Source organism: Ursus maritimus, unplaced genomic scaffold (genome assembly GCF_017311325.1).
Source record: "Ursus maritimus isolate PB19 unplaced genomic scaffold, ASM1731132v1 scaffold_8, whole genome shotgun sequence".
Taxonomy (NCBI): domain Eukaryota; kingdom Metazoa; phylum Chordata; class Mammalia; order Carnivora; family Ursidae; genus Ursus; species Ursus maritimus.
Genome location: NW_024426996.1, coordinates 24607685 through 24635545, shown reverse-complemented (window position 1 = coordinate 24635545; position 27861 = coordinate 24607685). Strand labels below are relative to the sequence as shown.

General features: G+C 41.1%; 1 protein-coding gene across 1 annotated transcript; it reads right to left on the bottom strand.

The window, feature by feature from the left end:
- Positions 1–2181: 2181 nt before the first annotated feature.
- BTC (betacellulin) lies at positions 2182–27165 on the bottom strand. The gene is made up of 7 exons (XM_040625327.1): positions 27132–27165; positions 23520–23726; positions 20240–20338; positions 11682–11799; positions 8411–8557; positions 5422–5532; positions 2182–4015 (listed from the first exon to the last, which is right to left on the bottom strand). Exons 1-6 carry the CDS (start codon positions 27163–27165, stop codon positions 5424–5426), a joined length of 714 nt encoding a protein of 237 aa, XP_040481261.1. The 3' UTR covers positions 2182–4015; positions 5422–5423.
- Positions 27166–27861: the final 696 nt, after the last annotated feature.

Genomic DNA, 27861 nt, shown 5'->3' with positions numbered 1-27861 from the left:
CCAAAGAAACCTGGTTATACTTTTTTTTTTGCTCTTCGTAGTCACTATTAAAATAGGTAAATTATCTGGAGACCAAGGGAAATCTGCTAATCCTTCCATGGAATGAGTTCTTCTGTGAGCGCTCACCTTGAGTTCCATGCTTCAAGTCAGCGGCCTAGATTGAAAGTCTAACGATAGTGTCCTTTGGATAACAGAACTTCTTGGGTAAGCCGTGTTTTAAATTCCATGCTGTGAAAAATTATACCCAGGAATATAAGCTCCATGAGGTCACAGATTTTTTTTTAACCATTTTCTTCACTCATGTAACCTAAGCACCTAAGATACTTGGCACTTAGTAGGTACTTACTAAGTATGTTTGAATAAATGAACGATAGCAATGCCCCAACATGTTTAGGCTCTCATAACACAATATATGCAGAACATGCTAAGATGAACATACTGAAATGCCTCTCGTTGAGGCAGCAGCTTGGTCTTAAAGCCATGGCGCTGAAATACGTCCCGGGCTTCCTTCACAAAATTTTGCACTGACCAGAGCCTTGTCCAAATAACAAGTTATACGTGACCCAGGGCATTTTACCCCATTCTCTGCATAACTTGCCTACTCCACGGGCAATGATATGAAGTGGAAATGTGAAAGGCCCGTGAAATCCATGTCAGGAAGGAAATCAAAAGTTCCTCCCCGTTTCAGCCCATCACTTAATAGAACATCATTGGGACCAGGTGAGCTCACCTGCCAGCTCACATGTCCGTGACTCTATCATATCATGCCCAGGGCATTCTGGAAGAAAGAAGAGAGCCTTGATTTGTTCTTTTCTCTTAGTCCCTGTTCCTTACTGCTAGAGCTTCCCAAGAAATTCTGTAGAATTTGACTCGGATCCAAGAAATACCTGACCTTTATTTCTCAGGGCCAGTCATCAGTTCAGATGTAACGTCCTTCAGGAGCCTTCCACAGTGCCTTCTAAGCTGGTTTAGTCATCTCTTCTGGGATCTCACATACCGTGAACCTCTCCCGGAGCACCAAATTGTATTGAAATGATCGGTGAGTAGCTGCTTCTCCCACTAAACTGTAAGTTTCCTAAGGAGCCAGGTCTTATTCCTGCCTAACATTTGTTGTAGTGGGTGGCACCGTGTCTAGAACAGTACGTATATGGCCAGTGCTTGCTGAATTCCATGCCCCCTGCAACCATCGTGTAGAATGGCTCTATGGTGAAGACAGAATATTGTTGCTAGAAATGTTCCTCTCCTACGTGGAAGCCCCTATTTGAAGAACACAACCTGATATTCTGTGTCATAGAGGATGCCATTTCTGTTTTAAGAAACTTCTCCAGGGGTGCCTGGGTGGCTCAGTCGGTTCAGCATCTGCCTTCGGCTCAGGTCGTGATTCCAGGGTCCTGGGATCAAACCCAGCACCGGGCTCCCTGCTCAGCGGGGAGCCTGCTTCTCCCTCTCCCTCTCCCACTCCCCCTCTCCCTGCTCATGCTCTCTCTTTCAAATAAATAAATAAAATCTAAAAGAAAGAAAGAAAGAAAGAAAAAGAAAAAGAAAAGAAAAGAAAAGAAAAGAAAAGAAAAGAAAAGAAAAGAAAAAAACGAAACTTGTCCAAAATCTCATGATGCACCAGACTTGGTCAGGACCTTGACTCCAGGTTCCAGAAATCCAAATAGAACTAGCTTAAGCCCGATGAAGTATTTATTATACTGGTTCTATGTCTTGTAGAGCCCACAGACAGGAACAGAATGAGGCTAAACTTTGAGAACTACACATAATGAGCACTCAGATTTTCAGAAAACTTGAGCCTCATCTCTGTTCTCCTCTACCAGCTTCTTTTGCTTTCCTGGGCCTCGTGGAGCAAAACATGGCCGCAGTAACTTCAAAACACACATTTTTATGTCCCAAGAACCCAGGAAGACTAACTTCTGTTCAGGTTCACAGTCCCCCTAGAAATAACACTACTTAACTCAACTTCATGAAGTGCTCACCTTAGACCAAACAAATGCAGCTATTGGTGGGGTTCAAAAATATGGCCAGGCTATTGCGCAATCTCATAGGTGTCCACCACACTTTCAAATTCATTAGTTTCTAAGAAAAACCCATGATCAAACTGGACTATTTCAAATATATGAATGGTAGTCTCTATAAAATATAAAAATTTTAAAGCAATAATCCGCAAATTTCTTTCTCTTAATAATTCATAGTACCGAAAAAATTTCCAAATAAAGATGCTTGCTTTGTTTTAAAAATAAATTTACTTTATTATATGATAATGTTGACAGTTTACATAAACAACGTCATTTAGAACATGCAAAACAATTATAAAATACATTTTTAAAAGATAAAGTTCTTCCTTGATATCAGACCTCCCAAGTTTTAAGAGACACCATTTACATTTTTGGATCAAAACAAAATTCCCAAGCCTGACTTGGCTTGAGAGATTCCATTGGTCAACCAACATCAGCTCAGGGAAGAAGAAACACAGCATTTTGTTTTGTTTTTAAATGCTGTAACAAGTGTTTGTTTCAAGCACTTTGGTATTAAAGAAAAAGCAAGGGCATAAATGAGCCCAGAAGAAGACATTTGAAAATAAAGCATATGCAGCAGGAATCCGTTGGATATAATCTGACTCTATTAAGTCAGAAGGAAAAATAGATTTAGAAGATGATTAGCTGTTTGGCGCAGCTCTTAATATATTTAATGAGCTCTTTCTGTGAAGACAGCTTCATTCTCCCTCAAAACACCATGTGTGATAGAAGGGGACATCCAGCTTCCTCTTTGGTCTGAATTCTCCACTTCACTTTGTGTGTGAAGTCTACACTGCAAAGTAAAATCTGCTAGGATTCTGGAATAAAAGCCACTTGGCTAACATCGCAACAGTCAAAGTGCAGCAATCTGGGGACATCTTCCATTCGTTTTCGTAAATTACCCACCGCGTCAATGTAGAAAGTGTCATATTCTGTGGAATATTGGCTAAATGTAGGTTTAGCTTTTTCAGTTTTCAGAGTCTTTATGGAATATGTGATGGAGTCAAAGGAACACTTGGCAAGATGGTCCCAAGTAATCGAGGCTTATGGTCATGATTTCATTGCATCAACGTCCACTGGAGAGCAATCACAGGTGATGTTTTTCGGAAGAACAAAAATGAGGATATGGCCACAAACAGTGTGCCCCTGGGCTCTGCTGTCGTCTCACTGACCTTTGCCCTGGAATAAACAGCCTCTTCTTCCAGCGCTGTCATTTACCCCTTAATGAGCGTGAACACTCAGGGCGCCGTAAAGACTCTCGGGCATTTACTTTCCGTCTTTATTCATTACCCTAGCTATGGGGCAAATCTGTTTGCTTCACTAATGTAAGAATTTATTCGTGCCATGGAGAATTTATAAAGGAGTAAGGAAACATAACGGAAGTCAATGCTGCAGAAAGCATGATGGTAACAGTAACATATATATCCAGGACTCGCCAATCTGAGTTTCTGCAGGAAAATAGCCCCAGCATCTCAGAGTCATGGCAAAACACAGTTCAGTATAAAGTCTTGGGTTATATTAGTGAGTTGGGTTGCACCCACTCTGATCAACAAAAATGATAGTTAAGAACACAAACTGCAATTGGGGAAACCTAGGTTCCAACTCCAGCTCTACCAAGGGGTAACTCTGTAGAGTTAAACTTTAAACTCTTGGTCCATGGTAAGTGCTGGATAAATGGTAACTTCATTATTAATTCAGCTCCTAAAATCTAAACTCCTTTTCACTTTCCTTTTTTGTTTGACTAGTAATCCAGGTAACAAAACTTTAAGTGGAAATTGTTACAATTTCTTGAGTGCCTTTTCCCAATTACTGAACAATAATAAAATTACTTATTATTATAAAAATAGTAGAAAACACAGACTAACGTTACAAACAAAAAGTAAATACATCATTTAAAATTCATTTCTCCTGGCTATCTTCCTGAGACACATTCTGTCCATTTTCAAATGAGCAAGGCATTTTGCAGCTTGCCACGAGCCTGGAGGTAACTTCGTAGCCTGTAGGAATAAGGAAAAAGACAGCAACCTGGTTAAAAGAAATATACTATGCAAACTAAAAAACAAAAAACAAAAAACAAAAAAAACAAAATCTAGAGCCAGCATTTTTGTCTTCAGTTCATTAATGATTAGTTTTAATTTCTCGATAAGCAGGTACCATACCCCATGCGTCTGTTGGGTGTTTCTGGGAAACGAGATTCTTTCTACTGCTGGCCGAGCTAGGAGGGTCACTGCTCTCTCTTGCTGGAGGTGAACTAGGAAGCATGTGGCTCACTGCTGCTGCTGTGACTTAGAGGAACTAGCCAAGGATGAAGCCAACTCTTTGATACGTGAGCAGAAAAAGAGAAATAATGTTTCCCGGTGTGGGAGCCTCTGGTTCACCCAGGTGTGTAGACTACCTTCCCTCTAGACTGCCAGCTCACGTGAGCCAATGTTTTAAATCAGTCTGATTGGGTTTGCCGCTCTCACAGCCAAACTACGCCAGCTAGCTGATGGTACTAGCCCTCCTCCTCAGCTTGCCCCCTTGGAGCCTTTCTCTGCTCCCTGCCCTCCCCACCCCCGCACTCCAGGGGGAGGAGGCTGAGACATCACAAGGGCTCTCCTGCCTCCCGGTTGCTGGTTGGATTTGGCTAATGGGAGACGCCTGTTGAAGATCTGAAGGCAGGAGGTGAGGAAGTTTGGGGCGTTTTTTCTGCCTTTCCTCCTCTTCCTTGTTTTGGTTCCAGCAGTGGCTACTTCCATCCACAGACAGGGCTCCCACAGCCTATAGGCCCTCTGGCGGCCAGCCTCTCAGTGCCGAAGTAACCTTCCCCAGCCCTTCCAGGCATGGGAGGGGAGCAGCCTCCTGCCAGGGTTAGACTGCAGGAGCCTCAAGGTTCGGGTGGATTCCCCAACCCCGCCCTCCCAGTCCCTTGTCAAAATCTCCTTGTTGGGTCCTGCTGGGATCCTAATTGAAAAAAACATTTAAAGAGCTTAGAACAGTGTTTGGCATAGCATAAATGCTCAGTAAATGTGGTTATTATTAAAACATGCTATTGTTATTTTTCTTCAATGTGAGATGTATAAACTAAAATAACTCTTCCTTGTGCCCAAAAACGAGGAAGAAAAGGTATATATAACCACCACAACCATGTAGAATTAGAAAGCAGGGTGATCTCAGCACACCAGAAAAAGGATATAAAAGTCCTCTCTTCACGTGCCTCTCAATGTGGTAACAAGCAAAAGAAAGATATGAGAAAGTCTTTTATTTAATAGCTTTGGAGTCTATGAAAAAAATTAATTTACTTTCAGATGTTTCTAAGCATAATCAAATTCCAGTCATTGATTTACTAGACAAAGTTAAGCCCCATTTCACCAGGTAACTGTCACCTGAAGAGTACCGCATCTACCAAATTCATCACACTTACTATTAAGCAATACTAGTCTCTTGAATATCTTCATTTATTGGACTTATATCTTTACCCAGAGTTTCCATTTCTTCTTCCTTCTTCCTTCTTTTACGACGCTTCCGAAGAGGACTTGGAAAACAAAGTGTCAGACATTAGTATGGTCCGTTAGTTCATGTGAACACAAAATCAATCATCAAAAGGGCCTGTGGTCTTATTTCTAGATGGTTCAAAGTGTGTAGGTTCCTTTTTTTCTTAAATATTTTAGGTTCTCTCTTAACCTATCTCTTTCTCCAGGCTCAAATGATAGCCACAATAGGCCAAACATGTGACTTAGAGGAGAGTTACCTAAATAGAAAGACTATGGCACCTGGTTGTTGATGAAGCTTGGTTAGCACAAGAAACGTTTGCAGGACAAGTTATTTTACTAATAAGCATTGTTTAGTGTGTGAATAAGAAATAGTACAAATTGGAAACAGACATAAGAAAACCAAGAGAGTGAGAGTAGCCCGTGGATATGTTAATTACGCTTACAGATACATTAAAAAAAGTGTCAGAGACTCTGGACTGCAGTCCAGTTTCTTAAAAGTATAATTCAAAATTGATGTGATCAAATAGGCCATTTCTCAGCTCTGCCCCAAAACTGGTATTATAAAAACTCCTTTTTGCCATGAGGCAGGTAAAAAAAATTTAAATATCTTTCCATTTTATAGCTACAAGGAATCTTCCAGATTATCTGGTTTAATCGTCTTGTTTCAGGGGCACCTGGGTGGCTCAGTCGTTAAGCATCTGCCTTCCTTCGGCTCAGGTCATGATCCCAGCGTTCTATGATCAAGCCCCGCATGGGGCTCCCTGCTCAGCGGGAGGCCTGCTTCTCCCTCTCCCACTCCCCCCTGCTTGTGTTCCCTCTCTTGCTGTCTCTCTCTCAGTCAAATAAATACAATCTTTAAAAAAAAGAAAAAAGAAAAAAAGAATCCTGTTTTACAGAAAATAAAATGCCAGTTTAAAGATGTTAAGAAGGGGCGCCTAGGTGGCTCAGTCTCAGTCGGCTGAACGTCTGCCTTCAGCTCAGGTCATGATCCTGGAGTCCAGGGATGAGCCCTGAGGTGGGCTCCCTGCTCAGTGGGGAGCCTGCTTCTCCTTCAGCCCCTCCCCCTACTCTTGTGTTCTCTCTCCTCCCCAATAAATAAATAAATCTTAAAAAAAAAATAGATGTTAAGAAGTTTGTCCAAGGTCTCAAAGATATTTAATGACAGAACTGGGATAAAAATAAAAGATTCTAGACTTCTGGTAGCTACTCTAAAGTTTTTTTGTGAAGAAAGGAGACATGAGACATCCTGTTTGGGTGTGTACCATAGCCCAAAAGTAAATGTAGCAGTTTAGGAGGCTAGACTAGCTTCTCAAGACAATACACCACTTTTTCTTTTTTTTTAAGATTTTATTTTTTCATTTGACAGAGAAAGAGAGAGCACAAGCAAGGGGAGCGGCAGGCAGAGGGAGAGGGAGAAGCAGGCTACCCACCAAGGGGCTTGATCCCAGGACCCCAAGATCATGACCTGAGCAGAAGGCAGACGCTTAACCAACTGAGCCACCCAGGCACCCCCAAAATATAGCACTTTAAAAAATGTCTTTTTACTGTATTCTGTTGGAGTCCTCATCTGACACAAATTTTGATAACTTTACAAAAGAAACGAACTTAAGAATTATACCAAAACACTCTGTGTCAGAGAAAAAAAGAAAAATCAAGGTGTTTCTTGATTCTCAAAGTTGTGATGCATAATGAAAAGTAAAAACAGGAAAAGAAGCCCCTGGACGGCTCAGTCAGTTAAGCATCTGCCTTCAGCTCAGGTCATGATCTCAGGGTCCTGGGATCGAGCCCCACATCGGGCTCCCTGCTCAGCGGGGAGCCTGCTTCTCCCTCTCCCTCTGCCTGCTGCTTCCCCTGCTTGTGCTCTCTCTCTCTCTCTCCATCAAAAAAATTAAAAATCCTTAAAACAGGAAAAACAGTGTAATCCTCTTTTGTAAATAAAATCCATTATTTTATTGTGGCCTAGGGAAAAAAAATATTTCCGTGTGTTTGTTCCTACCTTCCTAAGTTACTGCATCATGGTACAATTTAAGATAAAAAAAAAAAAAAGTCTTAGTGAGCCTACTAAAAAACCCACATAAAATATGACTGACTTTAAGACTCCATAATTGGCTCTTTTATTAAGATATAATGGACACAGGACACTGTATTAGTTTCCATATACAGCATAATGGTTCGATATATGTATATACTGCAAAATGATCGCCAAAGGAAGGTTAGTTAACATCGGCCAGCATACGTAGTCACAAAATTTTTTTTCTTGTGATGAGAACTTTTAAGATCTTCTCCCTTAGCAACTTGCAAATATACCACAGAGTATTGTTAACTACAGTTGCCATGATGTACGTGACATCCCAGGGACTTATTTATCTTACAACGGAAAGTTTATCACCTTGACACTTTATTTATTTATTTATTTATTATTATTTTTTTAAATTTATTTATTTGACAGAGAGAGACAGCCAGAGAGAGAGGGAACACAAGCCGGGGGAGTGGGAGAGGAAGAAGCAGGCTCCCCACAGAAGAGCCTGATGTGGGGCTTGATCCCGGAACGCCAGGATCACGCCCTGAGCCAAAGGCAGACGCTTAACGACTGCGCCACCCAGGCACCCCAGTTTATCACCTTGACACTTTGATCACCTTCACGCTTTTTGTCTACCTTCTTGTTTTAATCAAGTTTATACACATTTGATTTTTAATTATAATAATTACACTCAGCAAAATGACAAAAACTATGCATGGTGTGTTTTATTGTAAGTGGATACTTCAATAAAAGTGATGGCAAACCTCACAAAGTGATTTATTTAAATCATGGCAAAAAGGAAAGAAGAAAGAGGAAGGAAGGAAGGAAGGAAAGAAGAAAAGAAACAGCAAAATACAATTTCTCAGATTTACTTAAAATTAAATTTAAAAAATACTTACTGACAGCATGTGCAGACACCGACCACCAAAATGATAAAAATGACCATAACTGCTATCAAACAAATCACCAAAATCTGCCCTCTATCGCCTCTGAGGTAAAACAAGTCAACTCTCTCACATCTCGCCCCAGTGTAGCCTTCATCACAGCTGGAAAAATAAAACAACAGGGTAAACGGTGCAAGACTTTGAAGAATCTCTACCATTTCTTGTTTGAAGAAACCAACACTGTTGTCATTAACGGGAATTAGTAAAGGGCGCATTTCCTTTAAAATATTTTTTTTTTTCAGATTAAGCTGAACGCCACTGTATTCACAAGTAATTTCACTTTCTTTGCTTTGCTGAAAACCTGTCATCACTTGAACATTAACAATATGGCCAATAAAAATAAACAGAGATGATGGCAATTTACTAAAACTTAGTTTAAAATTTTAGATTCCAAGCTTGAAAGAGAGGGGATGGTAAAATTCCCTCTGCAGCCTTCCCAAGCACTTAGATAGGACCATGACAAGGAATTCAAAATCCCCAGGACTTCCCATTTCATTGTAGGGCACTCAACACGCCCGAGTTCTCTTGCTACAAATTATCTAAGAATTTCACTGTGTTATATGCTCTAACGTGGTGATGTGCGTGAAAGTTCATAGACCAATGCCGAACACATAGAAAGCTCCATAAATGTGATCCAACAGGATTCCCCTCTCTCTCTCTTAACTTCCACCCACTGGTTCTGACTCTGCCACTCAAAGTGGCCTCAGACGAGGGGATGCTCTTCTCTTCACCACCTCTCCAACCACATCCCCCCAAAACACAGGCAGTCTTGTCCTCTCCAGCTCCTTTATCTGATGCTCAGGGGTCCATTTTCAGAAGCGTACACCATGCCCTCCACTGTCCTGTAAATGGCCCCTTTCTCCGTGGCCCTCATAAAGTGCAGTGACCAGACAGCACCCAGTCTCCAAGGGGGACATTCACTTTCCTCAGTCTCTCAACTGTTTATCATCGCAGCCTCAGGATTTACCCCAACACAGCAGGTTCCCTTTGACCAAGCCAAGGGCCCGTCTGAGCAACAGCAAGCTAAAGGCTCAGGGATTTGGGGACGAGCCATAGTATTCTCTGAATCACGTTAGATGCCCCAAATGTACCCGAGAAGTTTGTCTGAGGACACTTCAAACCTGAAAACATATGTCGTGACATCAGTACCTCGGCATCAGCAAGTACTTGCCCTTTCGACCCCTCGGACTCATTCACTACAAAAGAGATACTGGTCTCTTTTTACATAAATCTCAAAATACATACGATTACATAACTCACATAAATCTCAAAAAGATGGAATTCTGCTTCTTGAAAAGATTTCTCTGTAAACGCGATTGTTTTGTTTTGTTCTGTTCTTCTTTTTTCAAGAAAGGATCTATTTGCCAGGCCATTCTATAGGTTACGTTTGACAGGAGCGAGGCAGTTAATTCCCACATCTTGCACGAGTAAGGAGATTCCTGAATGCCAACATTGTAACCGATAGAATGCTTGAAACAACAACAAAAAAAAACCCAGCTCGGTCACGACCATCAGTTGAAAGGCAATGCTCGATGCAAGCAAAAGCGAAGAGATATCTAATGGCATCTACTGCGAAAGGACCCCAAGGGTGTGTGAGGGAGAATTGCTTCCTGCAAGATAGCCAGTCATCTTCATCACAAGGTCAAAATCACAGGAAGAGACCTTAGAAATATCTTGAAATATCAAAGGTCTCTTGCACATAGGACAGGAACTGGACGGGAAAATCACTTTTAATTGCATGTGTGGGAGGGAGATTTTTTAAAGAGTTTTTTAAGGTCATAATGAATAGTCTTTTCCAATTAGCTTATTTCTCTAACAAATTTACTGAATATGGCATTTTTAAACAATAACTTTGCCCTTAAAATACACAGCAATTACTTGCTGCCCTTTTAGAACGGTAAGTCCTGGGTTCGGTGGCCTAACCATGCTATAATTGAATTTCTCCGTAAGCAGTACTTCCCGCAAGTTATCACTTAATGAAGCCATGCTAGAAGGTCAGACCTTGCCGTAGCCAGTTACAGTGGCTCTCATGCTAGTTCCCTTCTCAGTACACCAATAACATCTCAACTGATGGCCATTTCAATGGGAGAGGAAGGGGTCAAGAGGGCCAGGTCCTAGTAGATATTTATCAAATGCTGAATAACTGAAAAAATTAGTTTTTATTTAATAAGCATCTTACAAAATGTGAAATAATTTTTAAAGATGCCCGTGACCCTTCAGGACTCTGACAAATCAGATTTGGGATCACTGTTCTGAAATAATTAGCAGACGCTGTTATAAGAGATTTGTAGCTATTAACTCAATTGATCCTTATAACATCTTCTGAGATAGGTGCCATTATTAACCCATTCTACTGATGGAGAAACGGAGGTACAGAGAAATTAAGTGAGTGGGGCTGGGATTCAAACTTGGGAAGCTTGACTCTCAAGTTTATGGCCCAAGCCCACACAGCACTGCTTACATGAACTGTGCTGCATAAATAAATAAAAAGGATGTGTCTGGAAACAAATCATCCCCATTCTGAGAAAATACTAAGAAGACCAAGGGGATTTGAGTTATTGGAAACACAACTTTTTTTTTTAAATGTAAAAACAGGAGTTCACAACTCCAGTAATTCCAAGCAAAAGGGGGTACATCTGGTTTTTCAGGGTAGCAGAGTCACCCATAGCAAGACAATTTCGCCTGAATCTATGCTCTGCCAAGTCACCGAACAGGTCAGGCGCAGGTCAAATATGTCCCACTCACCTCAGCGTTTTTTTCCCATTCTCTCCTAACAAACAGGCTTCGCAAATCTCTGCTTGTGGACAGGACTCATTTCCTAGCACTTAACTGACACCTGCAAAAGTAGCTTTTAATTTGGCAGGAAATCCTTCATATTTCCATTAACTACAAACCACCTCACACGTGCCAGAAGAATTCGCTTCCATTGGAACCACCTGGGAGGTTCATGGAGCCGGAAAGCACGCTTACACTGGACGGAAAGTTCTGCTTGCGGAAGGCAGCAGAGGACACAGCCTGGGAGCGGCTCTGGGCTCTCGCAGGCTCCTACTTCAGGAGGACAGTGGGCATCAGTTTCTCCGTAAGAAGCTGCCCAAAGTGGCCGGGGACAGGACCCGGGGACCGGTGTCCCGACAGAGGGCTTGGCCAGCTCAGACTTTCCAGCGCCCTCACGTCCCAGGCCGGCCCCCTTGGGCACCCTCTGCCCGCTGCCCGGGGCTCCACTTACACGCAGGACGGCGTCTGCTCGGCCACCACGAAGCGACATCGCCCTTTGATGCAGTAGTGCTTGTACTGCTTGGGGCAGCGCGAGAAGTGGCCTCTCCGCTTCGACGGCGTGGTGGTAGCTGCCAAACGAGAAAAAGCGCCGTCAGTCCACTCACTTCACATACACGTTCGCGCCTAGAATCCTATTCCTCTCTTCGCGGCGGTTTTTCTATAGAGTATACTCCAATTTCTCGTTTCTCTGATTGTCTCCACACTGGGGAAAAAAGCCAGACGTTTGGGGTCCCCAAATAGCTCTAGAGATAGGGACTTGGGGATCTTGGTGGGAATGTTGCATATTTTAATTAAGATTTGTGTCCAGGGGCGCCTGGGTGGCGCAGTCCTTAAGGGTCTGCCTTCGGCTCAGGGCGTGATCCCAGCGTTGTGGGATCGAGCCCCACATCAGGCTCCTCCGCTATGAGCCTGCTTCTTCCTCTCCCACTCCCCCTGCTTGTGTTCCCTCTCTCGCTGGCTATCTCTCTCACTGTCAAATAAATAAATAAAATCTTAAAAAAAAAAAAAAAAAAGATTTGTGTCCAGCCCACCTCTCAGAAGCCTTGATGTTGCTCAAACGGTGAAGCATAGCTGTGATGAGAGAAGGTTGCTCTTTCTGAGAAGCTTATCAGAGCCATTTTTCTTTCCATTAAAGAAAGGACTATTTTTTCCCCTTTCTTTTCCTTTCTTTTCCTTTCTTTTCCTTTCTTTTCCTTTCTTTTCCTTTCCTTTCCTGTCCTTTCCTTTCCTTTCCTGTCCTGTCCTGTCCTGTCCTGTCCTTTCCTTTCCTCTATCCTTTCCCTTCCTTTCCTTCCTTTCACATGCGCATAGCACTTACAGAGTGTTGGATTCTGGTCATATACTATACATATATATGGTAACATACATTAACTTAATGCTTATAACAGCGTTGTGAGGACAGCATCACTCTAATCTCCCATTTATGGATGAACAAAGAACAACACACAGAGGCTAAGTCACCTTCCAAGATGACACAGCGGTAAGTGGCAGAAGCGAGACTCAGACCCAGTAGGTCTTGCCCCAGAGTCCATGACCACTCCACCCTGGCGCTCGGCCAAGCCAGATGTTCGGCAGGTAGCTGTCGTCGGCTCTCGGCCTGCCGCACCCAGAAGTCATGCCTGCCTGAATGAGAGATTCTCTCTCTCCTTTAACCCCTGAATGGTTTCTCTTGCCCTGAAGAAAGAAAATACTGGAAACTTCATATCCCGGATTTCGATCCTGCTCTAACTTCCTTATCTTACCTTTTAGGGTTTTCATTGCCTCATTTTTTACCTGGCAACAGGAACGTGTAACAATCTCTCCCTCGCTCGCATGTAGAAGGTTTTAATAAATAAGGATTGACAAGAGAAAGAGTACAGAGAAACTGACTTGCTGTTCCATGTGCTGAGTCACACCAGACATGTGCCCACACCCAGAGACTACAGCTAACTAGCCAGCTCCGGCCCAGGGTTGGACTTTTCCACATTCGTGGTGTGACCACCAGTTTACAGGACTCAGACACCAGTGGAGCCAGAAAGATGGCGATGTTCACTTCAGTAGGGCATTTCACACCAGGTCTAGGGTGGCACCTGGCATCCCAGTGACATTAATAGTAATGACTCCTAAAACTTCTTAATTAATATTAAAAAATGAGTACATATAATTGCCCAGGGCCACCAGGGAGAGGACTTGCCAAGAACTTTGGATGCTCTATACACAGCAAATTCCTGTGATGCCAGGTCACAAAGTTTCAGGGGGTGGCAGAACGTTGCTGAGGAACGGGCTGACCTGGTTCTGGTTGGTGACTTGATTACCAGCTATGCTGACAGCTTGTACATGCCAGACATTTGCTCCCACGCATGCCAGTCAATGGGACTCGTACTGAAATTTCTTCCAGAAATAACTACAAAGTGTCTCAAAAACAAAGGTCTGTATGCTTTGGCAAATACACTTATTGGTCAACTTTCATGAGTACTTTCTATTTCCAGAGCCCTGTAGTAAGCCCTGGAAAACATCAAAAGAGTAAAGCATATCTTGTCTTCTAAATTGGTATAATAGAACACATTAAAGATGATAATAAGAACGCATCAGTAAGAACAGCCCTAGTAACCACATATAAACAGTTGTGGCACGCTGGAAACAGTGGAAAGAAAGAAGACCAGATTAGGAGGAAGAAAATCAGTGTTTCATTTTCAGCTCTGCCTTTCCTTAGCTGCACGAGTCTGGGCAAGCTTACGAAGCTGCCTGAGCCTCAGTTTCCCCACCTGTACACTGAAGAGAAGAGCATCTACCTTAGAGGGCCTTTGTGGAGCTCAAATAAGAACTCACATGCAAGTTGCCAGCAGAGGACCCTGGACAATCAAGTCCTCAGTAACTGAGTGGATACTAGAATCTTGAAAATCGTGGCAATTCTAAGAGAAATCTGGTATCATTACAAAGAGTGTTTATCTAATGAAGGAAAAGTTCTGGAAAATATGGATTGTTTTTTAGGAGGAAGTAAGCAAGCTATTCCGTTGTGGAGAATGTTAGAAGCGAAAGCTCAGGGTCAGGAATACGCAAGCCTGATCACGCAGGCGGAGGAGGCAGATTTAACGGAGATGTAGGGGACATGGTAGGGAGGACGGCTGTGAATGGAAGTTAGAGACCTCAAATGTCAGTAGGCTGAGGGGTTTTACACTTGAAATACAAGGCAGGGGAGAGCTGAAGAAGGTTCTTATGGATTAAATGGTATATGTAAGAACTACATTGAGAACCATTGAGTTTAGCATTGAAATCAGTGTATTAGGTAGAAAGCTGCAAATTGGATTAGAGTAGGAAGAGGCTGGGAGCAAGGAGAAGACGATTGCCTGAACCATGCAAATGTGGGACTGGGCCTGCAGCAGGGGCACAGAGGTCTAAGAGGTGAATTTAAGAAGCAATGAGACTTAGTGACAGGTCTGCTGGGCTCCAGAAAGGTCCTTCCTTCTTTGCAATGCATACCTGACTTTAAGCGTAAGGCATATATGGCTCATATCCTGAGCTTGTCTGCTTCCTCCGTTGTTACGCCCCCTTTAATGTAGCCAGCCTTTCAATAAACACCATACAGAGCAAGATACCAAAAAGCACCTTGACCAGCAGCTGCTGGGTGCAGTGACTTGACCAGCCTCGACCCATCCAAGCAGCACACCCCCATCTGTGCCAGGAAAATGGTTGCCAGGCGCTGTCTGGATCATTCACAGAGCTCTCTCCTTTGCCAAATAAACAGGATCTTCAATATTCCCAGCATTATTTGGATTTAAAAACCCTTCCATGCCACCCAGCAGAAAATGTCCAGTGATTTCTCTATGGAACTTTAAAAACCGGAGAAAAATACATTACACACCCTCCCCCAAGCTCCCCAAGCAGATGGGATCATCTCTTCTCTCTGATGGAAATGAGAAGGCTTATCAACATACCCCCTTTCAAAATGCACCTTCAGTATGGTGACTAACGTAGCATAATTTTAAAATTATTATAAAAAAACCCCTCGAAAACGCACCTTCAATCCCAGTTGCCTTCATCTATTACTCATCAAGGTCACATTATCTGAAAATTGAACAACTGTGAAATCTAACATTTTCTGCCTATCTTGAGACCTGATGACACAGAGCAGGGGATGGCAAGGCCTGCCTTTCCGTTCCGGAGATGTTTATCAAGAAGGAAAAGTTAATCCTAGGACAAAAGAATGATTCGTCCCACGTATTGTGTTTCTTTGTTGAGAAGTGAATGACCTGGTCTTGAAAACCTAACATGAAAATTTCCCTGATACCGGGGGTGGTGGAACTTAATTGATCTTTTTTCCCTCCCACCTTTACTGTTTTCCAGCCCGCATTCCCAAAACCAAAACATTCTCTGGGAATGAGTATGTCCCACAAAATTGCACTGAAAAAGTACAACACGAGCTCCCAAGCCGATGAGCTCCCCAAGTAACATCTCTCAATCTCTTCTTGAGAGGCCGTTTTCCAAAGATTCTAAAGCCAATTAAATAAGAAAATACGAGGGTTACTGCAGGGAGGTATATGACAATATCTAATTCTAAGTAAGAACATCTTTTTTCCATCATATGGGCAGATAGACAAGAAGTGGTCACCTTCCTTGGATCATATGAATGGTTAGATGAGATGTGATAGATTCTCTTGGGTCCAACGAAAGTAAAGGAATGTAGCGCACCCTCGAATGACTTAGTTTCAATATGGAATCTCTCTCCGTTTGATGGCTGCTTTGGTTAAATAGCACAGTTCCCTGGTCTTTCTTGTAAATGATTCTTATTCTCAAACCCAAACAGGTCTCGTGATGCTTTTGTGTTTAAAACTCCTCAGAATTGATACATTAGCTTTATTTTTCCTAAAACATTCACTTAGTTCTTCCAGTCGTGCTCATTACAAATCTATTTAATGATTTTATAAATGATATTAATATCAGCAGCTTTTATAAAATCAACTCGAAGGGTAATATATTTGATGTAATTCTCATTACACTGTGATAACCTCATAGTACCTCTAACCCCCTAGTTAAATACATAGTTAAATCTCTGTGCAAGAGACTTAAAAGGAGGGCCTAAATTTTGAGATAAAATCCCATCACTGTTAACGAGAGAGAGGGAGTAAAAAAATACCTATACATTTATCTTCTCACGTAGATACCTGACCTTAAAAAGGGAGCGGCTAGAGCCCAGAAAAGTTTAAGTGGTCACAGTTGAAGTTTGCAGAGAAGTTTCTTCTTAGTCTATGAAGTCAAGTCCAAGCCTTTAAACTTCTAGTCCTTGGCTTTCTGGCAACTTCCCAATAAGGGTTTCCTCCTTTTACAACCTTCTTAAGACAGGAGGTGAGGAAGAAAGTTTTACATTTTCTAAGGTAATTTTCCTTCTTATCTTGCCAACTATCTCCAGGAGACCGGGGAATATAAATTCACACTGTCCTTGAAGAAGTGCGAAATTTGAAAATCTCTCTTATCTGAGGATTCCCATTTGTGTTACATCCAACGCCATTTCCTACAGAAATGTAAAAGAGTTGGTGACTCCAGGAAAAGAAAAATAAGTCTCACAGATGTACTTGTTAACCCTCCAGTGTTACTAGAATATGCTTGTGCAGGAAGCTAATCAGAACAGGTCGGCATGTTTTTTAACCAGGAGGGCTAGGCCAATGATTTCTCAGCTTACAGGAGTGGGCCTTCGCTTAGAGCTGTCCTTTTTCATTCTATCCCTTTAAAAGAAGAAAAAAGAATGTAGTGTTGATGTGTGAGTGTATTTGCATGCTTAAAATTATTCACAGCGGGGGGGGGGTCAGACAAAGAAAAATGAACAGGAAGAAAACTTGTATTTCTTTTGCTTTCGAGAGTGCATGCTATGGGATTCTGGTGTATATAATGCCTCCTTTACTCGGTCTCCTTTACTGGTTCTTTTCCCATGTCCCCCAGCCTCCAAATTTTGTAATGCATCGGGACTCAGTGCTTTCTCATCTCTTCTCTCTACACTCCCTTTCTGGGCATGTCCTGGCTTTGAATGCCTTTATGGTCACAATCCCAACTTTATGTTTCCATCCCAGAGCTCTTCCTTCAATGTCCAACAGTTCAGTGAACATCTCCACTCGGTTGTCTAACTGGCATTTGAAATTAACACTACCCAAATGGAACACCTGATTTCCCCCCTCAAATCTGGTCTTTCCTCATCTCAGTAAATGATACCTACATTCTTTCTATGATTCAGACCAAATATCTTAGAGTCACTTTGACTTCTTTCTCTTTTATGCTACATCCAATTCGTCAGCAAATTCTATTGGTTGTAGTCAAACTATACGCAGAATCATCCCTCCATCTCTACTCCTTTGGTCTAAGCCTGGCATTTATCTCTAGACCAGAAGTAGTCTCCATGGCAACAACTTCTAACTAGTCTCCCTGCTTCTGTCTGTCCCCTCTTAACTGTCTCGTCTGCACACAGACACCAGAGTGATGCTATTAAAACTCAAAGCTGAAGGTTTTATGGTCTCCAGCAAGGGTCTACATGACTTACCCATTACCTCTCTTTCCCGTTACCTCCCCGACCTCATCTTTGACTATGTTGTTCATTGTTGCATCTGGGGTACCTAGAACAGGGCCTGCTGCATCGCAGGTACACGGAAGTATTGGTAGGAATGAATACAGTCCTTACTCAAGACAGAAAAGGACAAACTAAAAATGAAATACTTAGAGGTTAGGGCTATTTGAAAATAAAATTATAAAATCATTTAGAAACAAGAACAACTCCTAAAGATCAACTGATTCATTTCTCCATTTTGCAGGTTGCAAACTGATGTCTAAAAGCTTAAGTGACTTGCCCAAGGTCACGCAGTCAATAAAAACAAAATACTCCCGCTCCACATTAATTCCTTTTCAAGAATATTTTGTCCCTTTTGGGCTTTACTTTCAAGGATTATTTTTCAGAATTTTCTTCGCATAGTCAGGTTTGTGATCTTTCCACGTGATTCTTGCAGTTTAGCACGGTGATTAACAATACACATTCTGGAGCCAGTCTCTCCAAACTCGTGTCAGGCTATTCCGCTTACTGTGTGACCTTAAACACGTTAACAATCTTCTGCACGGGAAAGAAAAAAATCAATAGACTGAAAAGACAACTTATACCTGCTATGGGAAATAGTATGGAGTTTTCTTTAAAAAAACAAAAAAACCCTCAAAAACAGAACTACCATATGACCCAACAATCCAACCTCTGGGTATTTATCCAAAAGAATTGAAATCAGAACATCACACACACTCCCATGTTTATTGCAGCACTATTCACAATAGCCAAGATGTAGAAACAACCTAAATATCGATCAACACATGAGTGGATGAAGACAATGTGGTTTATACAAACAATGGAATATTATTCAGCCTCAAAAAAGCAGGAACTTTTGCCATCTGCAGCAACACAGATGGACCTTGAGAGCATTATGCTAAGTGAAGTAAGCCAGTCATAGAAGCACAAGTCCCCAGGATTCTACTTATAAAAGGTATCTAAATAGCCAAATACATGGAAGCTGAGAGTAGAATGGTGGCTGCCATGGGCTAGGGGGTGGGAGTGTGGGTGGGAATGAGGAGTTGTTGTTTAATGGGTATGCAGTTTGGGTTATGCAAGACAAATAATTTCTGGAGATGTACCATACAACATCCTGTCTATGATTAACAATCTTATAGTATATACTTAAAATTTCGCTAAAAGGGTAAATCTCACGTAAAACATTCTTATTAAAATAAAAAAACGGGCAACATGTTTAGGATAATGATGAGGCAGGTTTTTTAACATTATTGATCACTGGATGATAGAATAATCCCCCAAAGGAAAGGAGAAAATGCTATCACTGAAGATATTTAAAACTCAACTGAAGAAAAGCACACAAACACACAAAATTGGCCTTATTCTTCTCTCTACATGAGTGACAAGGTTCACACAAGCATGACCTAAGACACCAATGGATTCCACAGCCCGTGGGCACTTTCCAGGCCACCTACTAGTATGAGGGAAGAAAGAGGAAGACTGGGCTGGAACTGATGACTCATATTAGGACAACTTGCTCAGCATGTTCCTGGCTCAATTATGACTTCTCCAGGGTGCTAGGAAAGGAGTACTTAATAGCAAGTCACTACCCTCCCAGCTCCAAAAAGTTTCCAGGGAATATGGGAAGCTCTCTCCAACCTACTTTTAGAATTGGCCTTTGTTTTGTTTTAAATCATGAACAACCCCTGCAGAAGACCAGACTATTCAATCTGTAGAGGACAGACTAGGGGTCAGCAAACTATGGCCCAGGGCTAAATGTGGCCCACAGCCTGTTTCTCTAAATAAAGTCGTATTGAAATGCATCTAATGCCACTCGTTTGCAAAGTGTCCATGGCTGCTTTCACCGTACCATAGCCAAGTTGATTGGCTATAAAAAGCCTGCATGGCCCACAAGACCTAAAATACTTATTATCTGACCTTTTACCGAGGCTCATCCCTGCTTTGGACTAATAGCTTTGAGAATACTGAATCAAGCATCTCTAAGGTAAAAATATGTAAAAGTCATTGCCTTCTTCCCTTCTTTGAAGTTGTGGAATAGAAAAAAATATAATTTGAATAGAATATGCCAATTTTTTTATGAATCTAGTCCAAGATATTCCATGCTACAGTCTGGAGCACACACCTGTGACACCCAAAATAGTGTAATTATTAAAAATGGAAGCACTGGAATCAGAAAGACCTGAATGTGAATCCCAGATTTGTAATTTACCTGCTCTGTTACCTTCGGCAAGTGACTCAATCTTTCTGGGCTTCATCTTGAAATAAAGTCAAAAATACCATCCAGCTCAGAGGGCCCTTCTGAGGAGGGAAGGCATTACTATACGCACAGCACTTGGCAGAGGGCCTGGGACATTAGTATGTGCTCAAGAAAACCACCTAGTTTTATGTTACTCTAGTCTTACAAATTAAAATTGAGGAAATCAACTTTCCAAAATTGAACACGAGGCTGATAAAATGCAAACGCATCACAAACGCATTACCTGCGCAGTTTTCCCCAGGATCTCCACAGAGAAGGCCATCCTTTCCGGGACTTCTGGTTGAATTCCCATCTGCCACGACACCGTGGAGGATCGCTAGACCTTCGAGTTCAAAACAGAACCAAAACAAGCATGAACACTTGAAAATTTCCTCAGTGCAAAGTACTCTACCGAAGTCATGACCCATTTACGAAAATAACAAGCCTGTGACTTGCATTTCCAAGGCATCCTCCCACAGCAAGGGGGGTGGGGACGGGGTGGGTACCCAGGCCAGCAAGTCTAATTTCTGAAGCTCAATGCCAAAGGCAGAATTTTCAAGCCAGCATCACTTACATGTAACTATGCATCTTGAGTGAAGAGACTTGGCCATAGCTTGTGATGGAGACATCCCAGAAGCAGAGAAATAGAGTTCTCAGCCGCTACACAAATACACTGATGAATTTCCAGAGAGAATGGATGACAAACCCACGTGGCGACATACCCCCTCCTTTGCGTACAGACTTGATGTTTCTCGGGTATTAACTATTGTTGGTACTTCCTTCTGGGGATATGTGAACTAGATATTCAATTTGTGGGAATTATTTGAAAATTGTAGCTTCCCTCAGCTAAGTATCCCTGTTGCTGAGGACAGACCTCATGGAAAGGTATGGGGGTGAGGGCAATACTGTGCTGTGGTTAGAACAGCTTAGAACACAGTGGGTCGTCCTTGTGTGGACCTGATTCAAACAAATCAGCTGTAAAAAGTCACTAATGAGCTAATCTGAGAAATACCCTGACTAGACATGAGATAAAGTTAAGGAATTGTTACAGGTAATTTAAAGTGTGATAATCATATTGTGGTTCAGGTTAAAAAACAGAGTCCATATATCTTAAAGATATAAATGTAAATACTTATCGATGAAATTAATGTATCAGAGATTTAATTTAAAATAATCCCACAAGGGAAGATGGGGGCAAGGTGCTGAGAGAAACTTACAGATGCAACGAGATTGGCCACATATCGATAACTGTTGAAGATGGGCAGTGGCTCTACTGAGGTTTATTATGCTCTTCTCTCCACTTTCATATATATATTTAAATGTCTATAATAAGAAGTTGGAGAGGGCAGGAGAAGGTAAGGGAGGGCAGATGGAGAGAGACGATGTGGCTTGGGAGTTAGCTAGACCTGAGTTCATGACCTGTTTTTGCCACTTTACAGTCATGCCCCTTGGGCAAATTTCATAACCTCTTAATTTCCTCATTGGCAAAATGGAGATTATTATTATCTCTTCTTCAGAGCATTGCTGTGAGGATTCAATCACGCAAGTATACAAAACAACACAGTGCTGGCATGTGATCAATGCTCGCTTAAATTACTCATTATTATGTAACCGGCAGGAATCGTGTAACTTGCCCACTGGGTATATTGACATTTATCCATCTAGCCAATGGTGTCTAAACTATGCGTGTTCTCTAATTCAAGTCAGTTCAACAAACATCCATGAGCATCCAGAAACACACAGATGGATAGGACAGACTCTACCCCCAAAGTGCTCCAAAGCTAGTAAGACAGGCCATCAGCTAACCAATTAACCATAACACGAAGTAAGACTGCTGTGCCAGAAGACAATAGTATCTGGCAAGTTCAAAGGCCAAAAGAATTTTCAAAAAGAATCTTTCAATATAAAGACTCTTTTCTAGCTATCTAATTAGAAAGGGTTCAAAAAAAAAAAAGGCGGTAACTTGCATTGAAAACAGTGAATAGAAATAGAAACTCAAATCCACTGGTGATGGGTAAATTAGCACTACTTTACTGGAGGACAATTTAGTACTGTATGTGCTAAAAGCAAAAAAACTAAAAAATATAGACAAATGCTTAAATGCAGTCATTTCATTTCTAGTAATTATTCTGAAGGAAATAATCCAAGATGCATAAAAAGATTTAGCTGCAAAAATTCTCTACATGACATGGGTTATAAAAAATTGGAAATTCCCTAAATACCTAACAAGTTAGAGTTGATTAAATACATGGAACTATTTTCGCGCAATAAAATACTATTCAGGCAGAATTCAAATAGTAGTAGAACATTTTGATATATTCCTAAGTAAGAGAGATAGGCCACAGAATAATAGTGTAGTGTGATCTGTGTGTCTGCATCTGTGTGGGTTAAGTGTAAAAAATGTCCGTACAGATAAATAATCAAAAAGGCAGGTAGGTAAGTAGACAGAGAGTTGCTCACATTGGTTAGGAGACTTCTCTCTTAATTTTCCTTATTTGCACTTTCTAATTTTCTAGTAGCTTATTTTATTTGTTGCAACAATAAAAAAAAAAGGAGTGTCTCCCCAACTAAAACATACACACACACACACACACACACACACACACACAATTTGGCCACCCAATTTCTAGATTTTTCATATCTTTTATCCAACACCTGTCACCCTCCTTTGACACTTACAACAAACGAGAAACATATAATCATTTAGGACTTTCCAAGCACGTTGTTTGTATATTTATTCATCTTTGTAATCCTGGTAACTAACACAAAACACAATAGATATTCAACAAATGTCAAAAGAATGAACAAACCAATCTATGAAAGAACAAAACAACTCTCAGATTAAAAAAATCCCAGTATCCGTTTCTAATGGAAAATGTCAATCAATTTATTATTATAAAATAGGTTTAATTCATTTTTATTTATTTTTTATTTTTTAAAGATTTTTTATTTATTTATTTGACATAGAGACAGCCAGTGAGAGAGGGAACACAAGCAGGGGGATTGGGAGAGGAAGAAGCAGGCTCCCAGCAGAAGAGCCTGATGTGGGGCTCGATCCCAGAACGCCAGGATCACACCCTGAGCCTAAGGCAGACGCTTAATGACTGTGCTACCCAGGCGCCCCGGTTTAATTCATTTTTAAATTCCCTTAGGTGAGCTTTCTCCCTGAGCAGAATCGGGAGGACTTAATTCTGGAGTTAATCTGTTCTAATGGTGGGAATTTTACAAACAACTCTAAATCTTATAGAGATTCAAGATCTGCAAACTGGGGATGACAATATCTCCTTCTGGAGGTTATTTTAAGAATAAAATTAAGTAACATAAGAAAAGGCACATGGCTTGGCACCTAGTATATAATTTTTAGCCTACTCAGACTCCTTTCTATGATCACTTATAATTTAACCCATCATTCTAGACTTCTACCTAACAGAGGGAGCCCTGGTTCCACTGAAACCCTGCCCGGGGCCTTCAAGCATTCTGGCAGGCTGGGGCCTGTGCCCAGACCCTCTTCCTCTAAGACTCACTCCACGTGCTGGCATCTGCTGGTGAAAGGATGCCACTGGGGAGAGCCCTGGACAGGACCCCTAGGGAGGAGGCACGATCAGGCAAACCAAGCACCAAGCTCAAGGCACTGGGGTAGCATGCGTTATTCTGCCCACCCACAAACTTCAGGTTATAGTCACAAGCTGGCGCCGTGAACCAAATCCAGCCTGAAGAACCATTTTCTTGATCTGCACGGTTTTAAAAAATTGAATCATGACAGCTCATATTACACCGGGGTTTTTCTGCTTCCACTGTAAAAGCAGAAGGTCTGGCAACACAGGTCTGACGCACCTTTCTGGCAACACCTGGGCACAGCTAAGCAGCAGGTGACCCCTTAATGCCACAGACCCCGACAGACTTGCAGTGCTCATCTGCTTAAACTGCCTAGACCCTGACAGGCACTTCAGTTTGTGATCTGTACGAAGCGACTCAGAAATCACAGAAATGCTCACAAAACCATTTACGCAATACTGAAGGCTGCTTCAAAGAGGAAAGACATTCTCGTTGCACCCATAATTCAATAAATATTTATTGAATACCATGACTCAAGGCACTGAAGGATCGGAGATAACAGATATCATCACTGACCTTAAGGAGCTTGCATTCTGGTAAGGAAGGTAGACACACAAATCTTTAAGGTGTAGTGTAGTTAGTAAGGACAACAGCAGAGGTGACACAGGATGGAGAATGAACTCTACGTAGCGCAGAGACTTGATAGGGAAGGGGAGGACTGTGGGAGTTTTTAATCAGGAAGAAATGACTTTTAAAACATCAATTAATAGCTCCTAGAAAATAAAAATTGTGTAAACAAGATAACATAATCATTGATGTTATTTGTTTCAGCAGTAGACAACATTTATATGATAGTAATCATGTAAATACTGATAATTTAAATTATTATATTAAAAATTGTCATAAAATCAGGGCCAGGAATTAGCCCACGAACACCATTTGGGGGAAGCTGGGGTGATTAATCAGTATCTTTGCTGTGCCGGTTCTTAAATATTTTGAGTATCACCCCTATAGTAATATACTGAAATTATGAGGGAAGAGAAACTCAATAGGTAAAATCTAAACTTGACAAGTCAACAAATAGCATTACAAGCAAGTTATTTAGCAAGATGGAGGTAAATACAGAAGAAACACTTAAAATAGTCAGAAGTGGTTGCTTCCAGAAGGTGTAGAGAAAGCAAGCCATGGTACCAAGATCTGCTATTTGTTGTTATAAACCTTTTAGTACTATTGGATTTTTAAAAACCTATGTATATTTTCTACTTTATTAAAAATAAAATTAGGGCACCTGGGCGGCTCAGCTGGTTAAGTGACTGCCTTCGGCTCAGGTCATGATCCTTGAGTCCTGGGATCAAGTCCCACTTCCGGCTCCCCGCTGGGTGGGGAGTCTACTTCTCCCTCTGAACCTATCCCTTTTTGTGGTCTCTCTCTCTCTCTCTCTCAAAAAAACAAATAAAACTTAAAAAAAATAAAATTATTTTTTAAGAAAAGGATAAAGTTGTAATTAACCAAGGCATTCTAAACAAAAGGGACAGTTTGTAAAAGGACACAGTATAAGTAATACAACTTGTCTAGTTTGTCCAGAGGGTGGGTGGGGATCGTGATGGAGAGGAGGCTGGGGGGCAAGGATGTAACATATGACCATGTTAATTACTTTGGATTCTGTTAGGCACCTAATTTGGGGTCACTGAAAAGCTTTAAGTGAGAAACAACATAATCTTTTTATTTGTTGTGTGTTTGTTTGAAAAGGTTACTTGAACACCTGCATAGGTGATTCAGACACACCTAAACTAAGATGGTGGCACTGGGTATGAAGAAGAAGAAATGAATATGAGAGATATTCACAAAGTAAAATATAAGACTTGGTGGCTGCTGGGGTAGAGTGGGAAGTGAGAAAAAAGAAGTCTAGAATGACTCCAGAGTTTGTGGCTTGCGTGACTGGCTGGATTGAGGTACCAACCAGATATATGGGACACCAGAAGACAAACGTTAGGGAGAAACATCAGTGGCATGAGAAGTATGCAAATGATTGCAAATTACTCTTCAAAGATGTCCAACTACCAAAGGGAGGGGAAAGATTAGTGAATAGATAAAGAAAAAAGGGGAGCTGTTTTTGTTTTTGTTTTCATGTGAGAGAAAATTGACAAAGAAGCCAAAGGTATAGGAAAGAGGCAAAGGATGGGCTACCAGTAGACGCCGAAAAAGTTACAAAGTGTCGCCTGAAAGGCAGGGCCCCTTTGGCAATGTACCATACTTTGCAGTCAAAGCTAGCAATGTGGCAAATGCAACTTTGTTTTCAGTGAATGAAAGGTTTTTAGAAAATAAGAGCTTAAAGGTATTTTACATTCTATACATCTCACCTCATTGTTCAAAGGAATCCAAGTTCTGGCTTAAAATGAATGCAAAACATCCAAAGGTTTCTCAACTTTCACACTATTGACATTGGGGCTGGATAATTCTGTGTTACGGGAGGCTATGTATTGTAGGATAATGATTAGCCCTGGCTTTTACCCTCCAAATGCTGGTAGCATCCTACCCCACCACTCCCCCTACTTCTGAATTGTCACAATCGAAAATATCTCCCACCATTGCTAAATATCCCTGAGAGGAAAATTGACCTGGTTGAGAACGATTGCAATTCTCTCCAACCTGTTTTAATATGTTTTGTTCAAAACATGGCTTTCATTTCAATTTTGAATTGAATGCAATTCTTTCCAACCTGTTTTAATATTTTTTGTCCAAAACATAGCTTTCATTTTGAAAATGTGTTTCATTTTAATATAAATCAGTCACACAGCCTCAAAGTCTCAAATTTCTTAAAAAATTTCTTCGGGAAAGTTTCATTGTCTTGTGGAAGGATCATCGAACTCAGTCATTAATTCACTGTAAGACCTCGAGCTAATTAACAATCCATCCTGACCTTTTTCCTCATGAAAAATTAGAATCATAGGTTCCCTGCCCATCCCATAATCTGGTTCGTGAAAATCAAATGAAATACTACAGTAAAAGAATTTATTTAAAAAATGTTATTAAAATAATCATTATCTTTATCAGAGAAAGTATGGATGACACTTTAGAGAAAATGAAAGAAAATATGGTACTGAGATGTGGAAACCATAATAAGATTTTCATTCACAAGAGTCACAAATTTTATTAAATTTCAGAATTAGTAAGAACCTTAGAGGCATTAAAATATCCTACCAACCAACTCTCAACTCCCCTGAAATCATCCTCTGTGAGAGTTCATCAAACCTTGCTTTAAAATTTCAGTATGGAGTCATCACTCTCTTCTAAGGTGTTCCATTTCAGTGAGACCTTCTACCCATTCTTTCAATTGCGGCCATTCATTCATTCAAAAGGATTATTAAGCATTTATTTCTAAAGCTCTATAAATACTTCTTTACATTAAGCTGGTTTTTGCCTTCCCATAATTTTACTCTGTTCATTGGAATCACCTGGAAGAAGTCTAATCTCTCTTTCCCATGACAGATTCTCATTTATTTGAAGCCAGCATCAAGTTTTCCTGAAAGGATTCCTCTTCTTTAGGCTGAACACCCTAGTTCCTTCAAACCACCTTTTACCTGCCATCATCAAGACCCTCATAATCCTTGCCATGGTCCCCTAAAGGTAAGGTCAAAACAAGGTGCCATTTCACATGCTCTGGCAAAGACAGAATAAAATGGGGCTCTCGTCCCCCACCTTGTGGGCGCCATAGTTCTGGTAACACAGCTCCATAGCACACCAGCTGTTTGGGCTGTCTGATTAAACACTGGGGTTTTAGTCAGTTTACCCTAAAAGGAAACTCCTGTATCTCTTGTACTCCTAAGAAGCAGTGTATTGATGAGTTTATTTGTTCTTTTTTGTTGTTGCTGTGCGTTGTTTCACATTTGTTTTTCACCTAAAAAAAATGATTTTAGACACTTTAAATGTCCCTTTAAAAATGGTATTAGATTTCACCTATCTGTCAACTATTTCACAATCTTTTTGTTTTCTTATTCTTTCATTCAACCTACTTCACGCGACCTGCAGAATTTCTGAAAGATGCATTAAAGCAATAAAAACAAAATAAAACAAGATAACGTTAGATTAGTTGTGTTTGCTAAGTGATGGGAAATGGAGTCTCTATTTCTGGTGCCAGTTTTTAAATATCAACTGTACTCATAAAACTAGAGACAAAAAAGGAAAGAAACCCAATTCTCCTTTCCTGAGTCAAAGCTTCATTTATGAGATGCTCAAATTAAAAATTACAGGATTTATTAAAAGTATTATCCCTGTCAGCCAGCATGGAGAATGAGGTCATTGGGAACAACA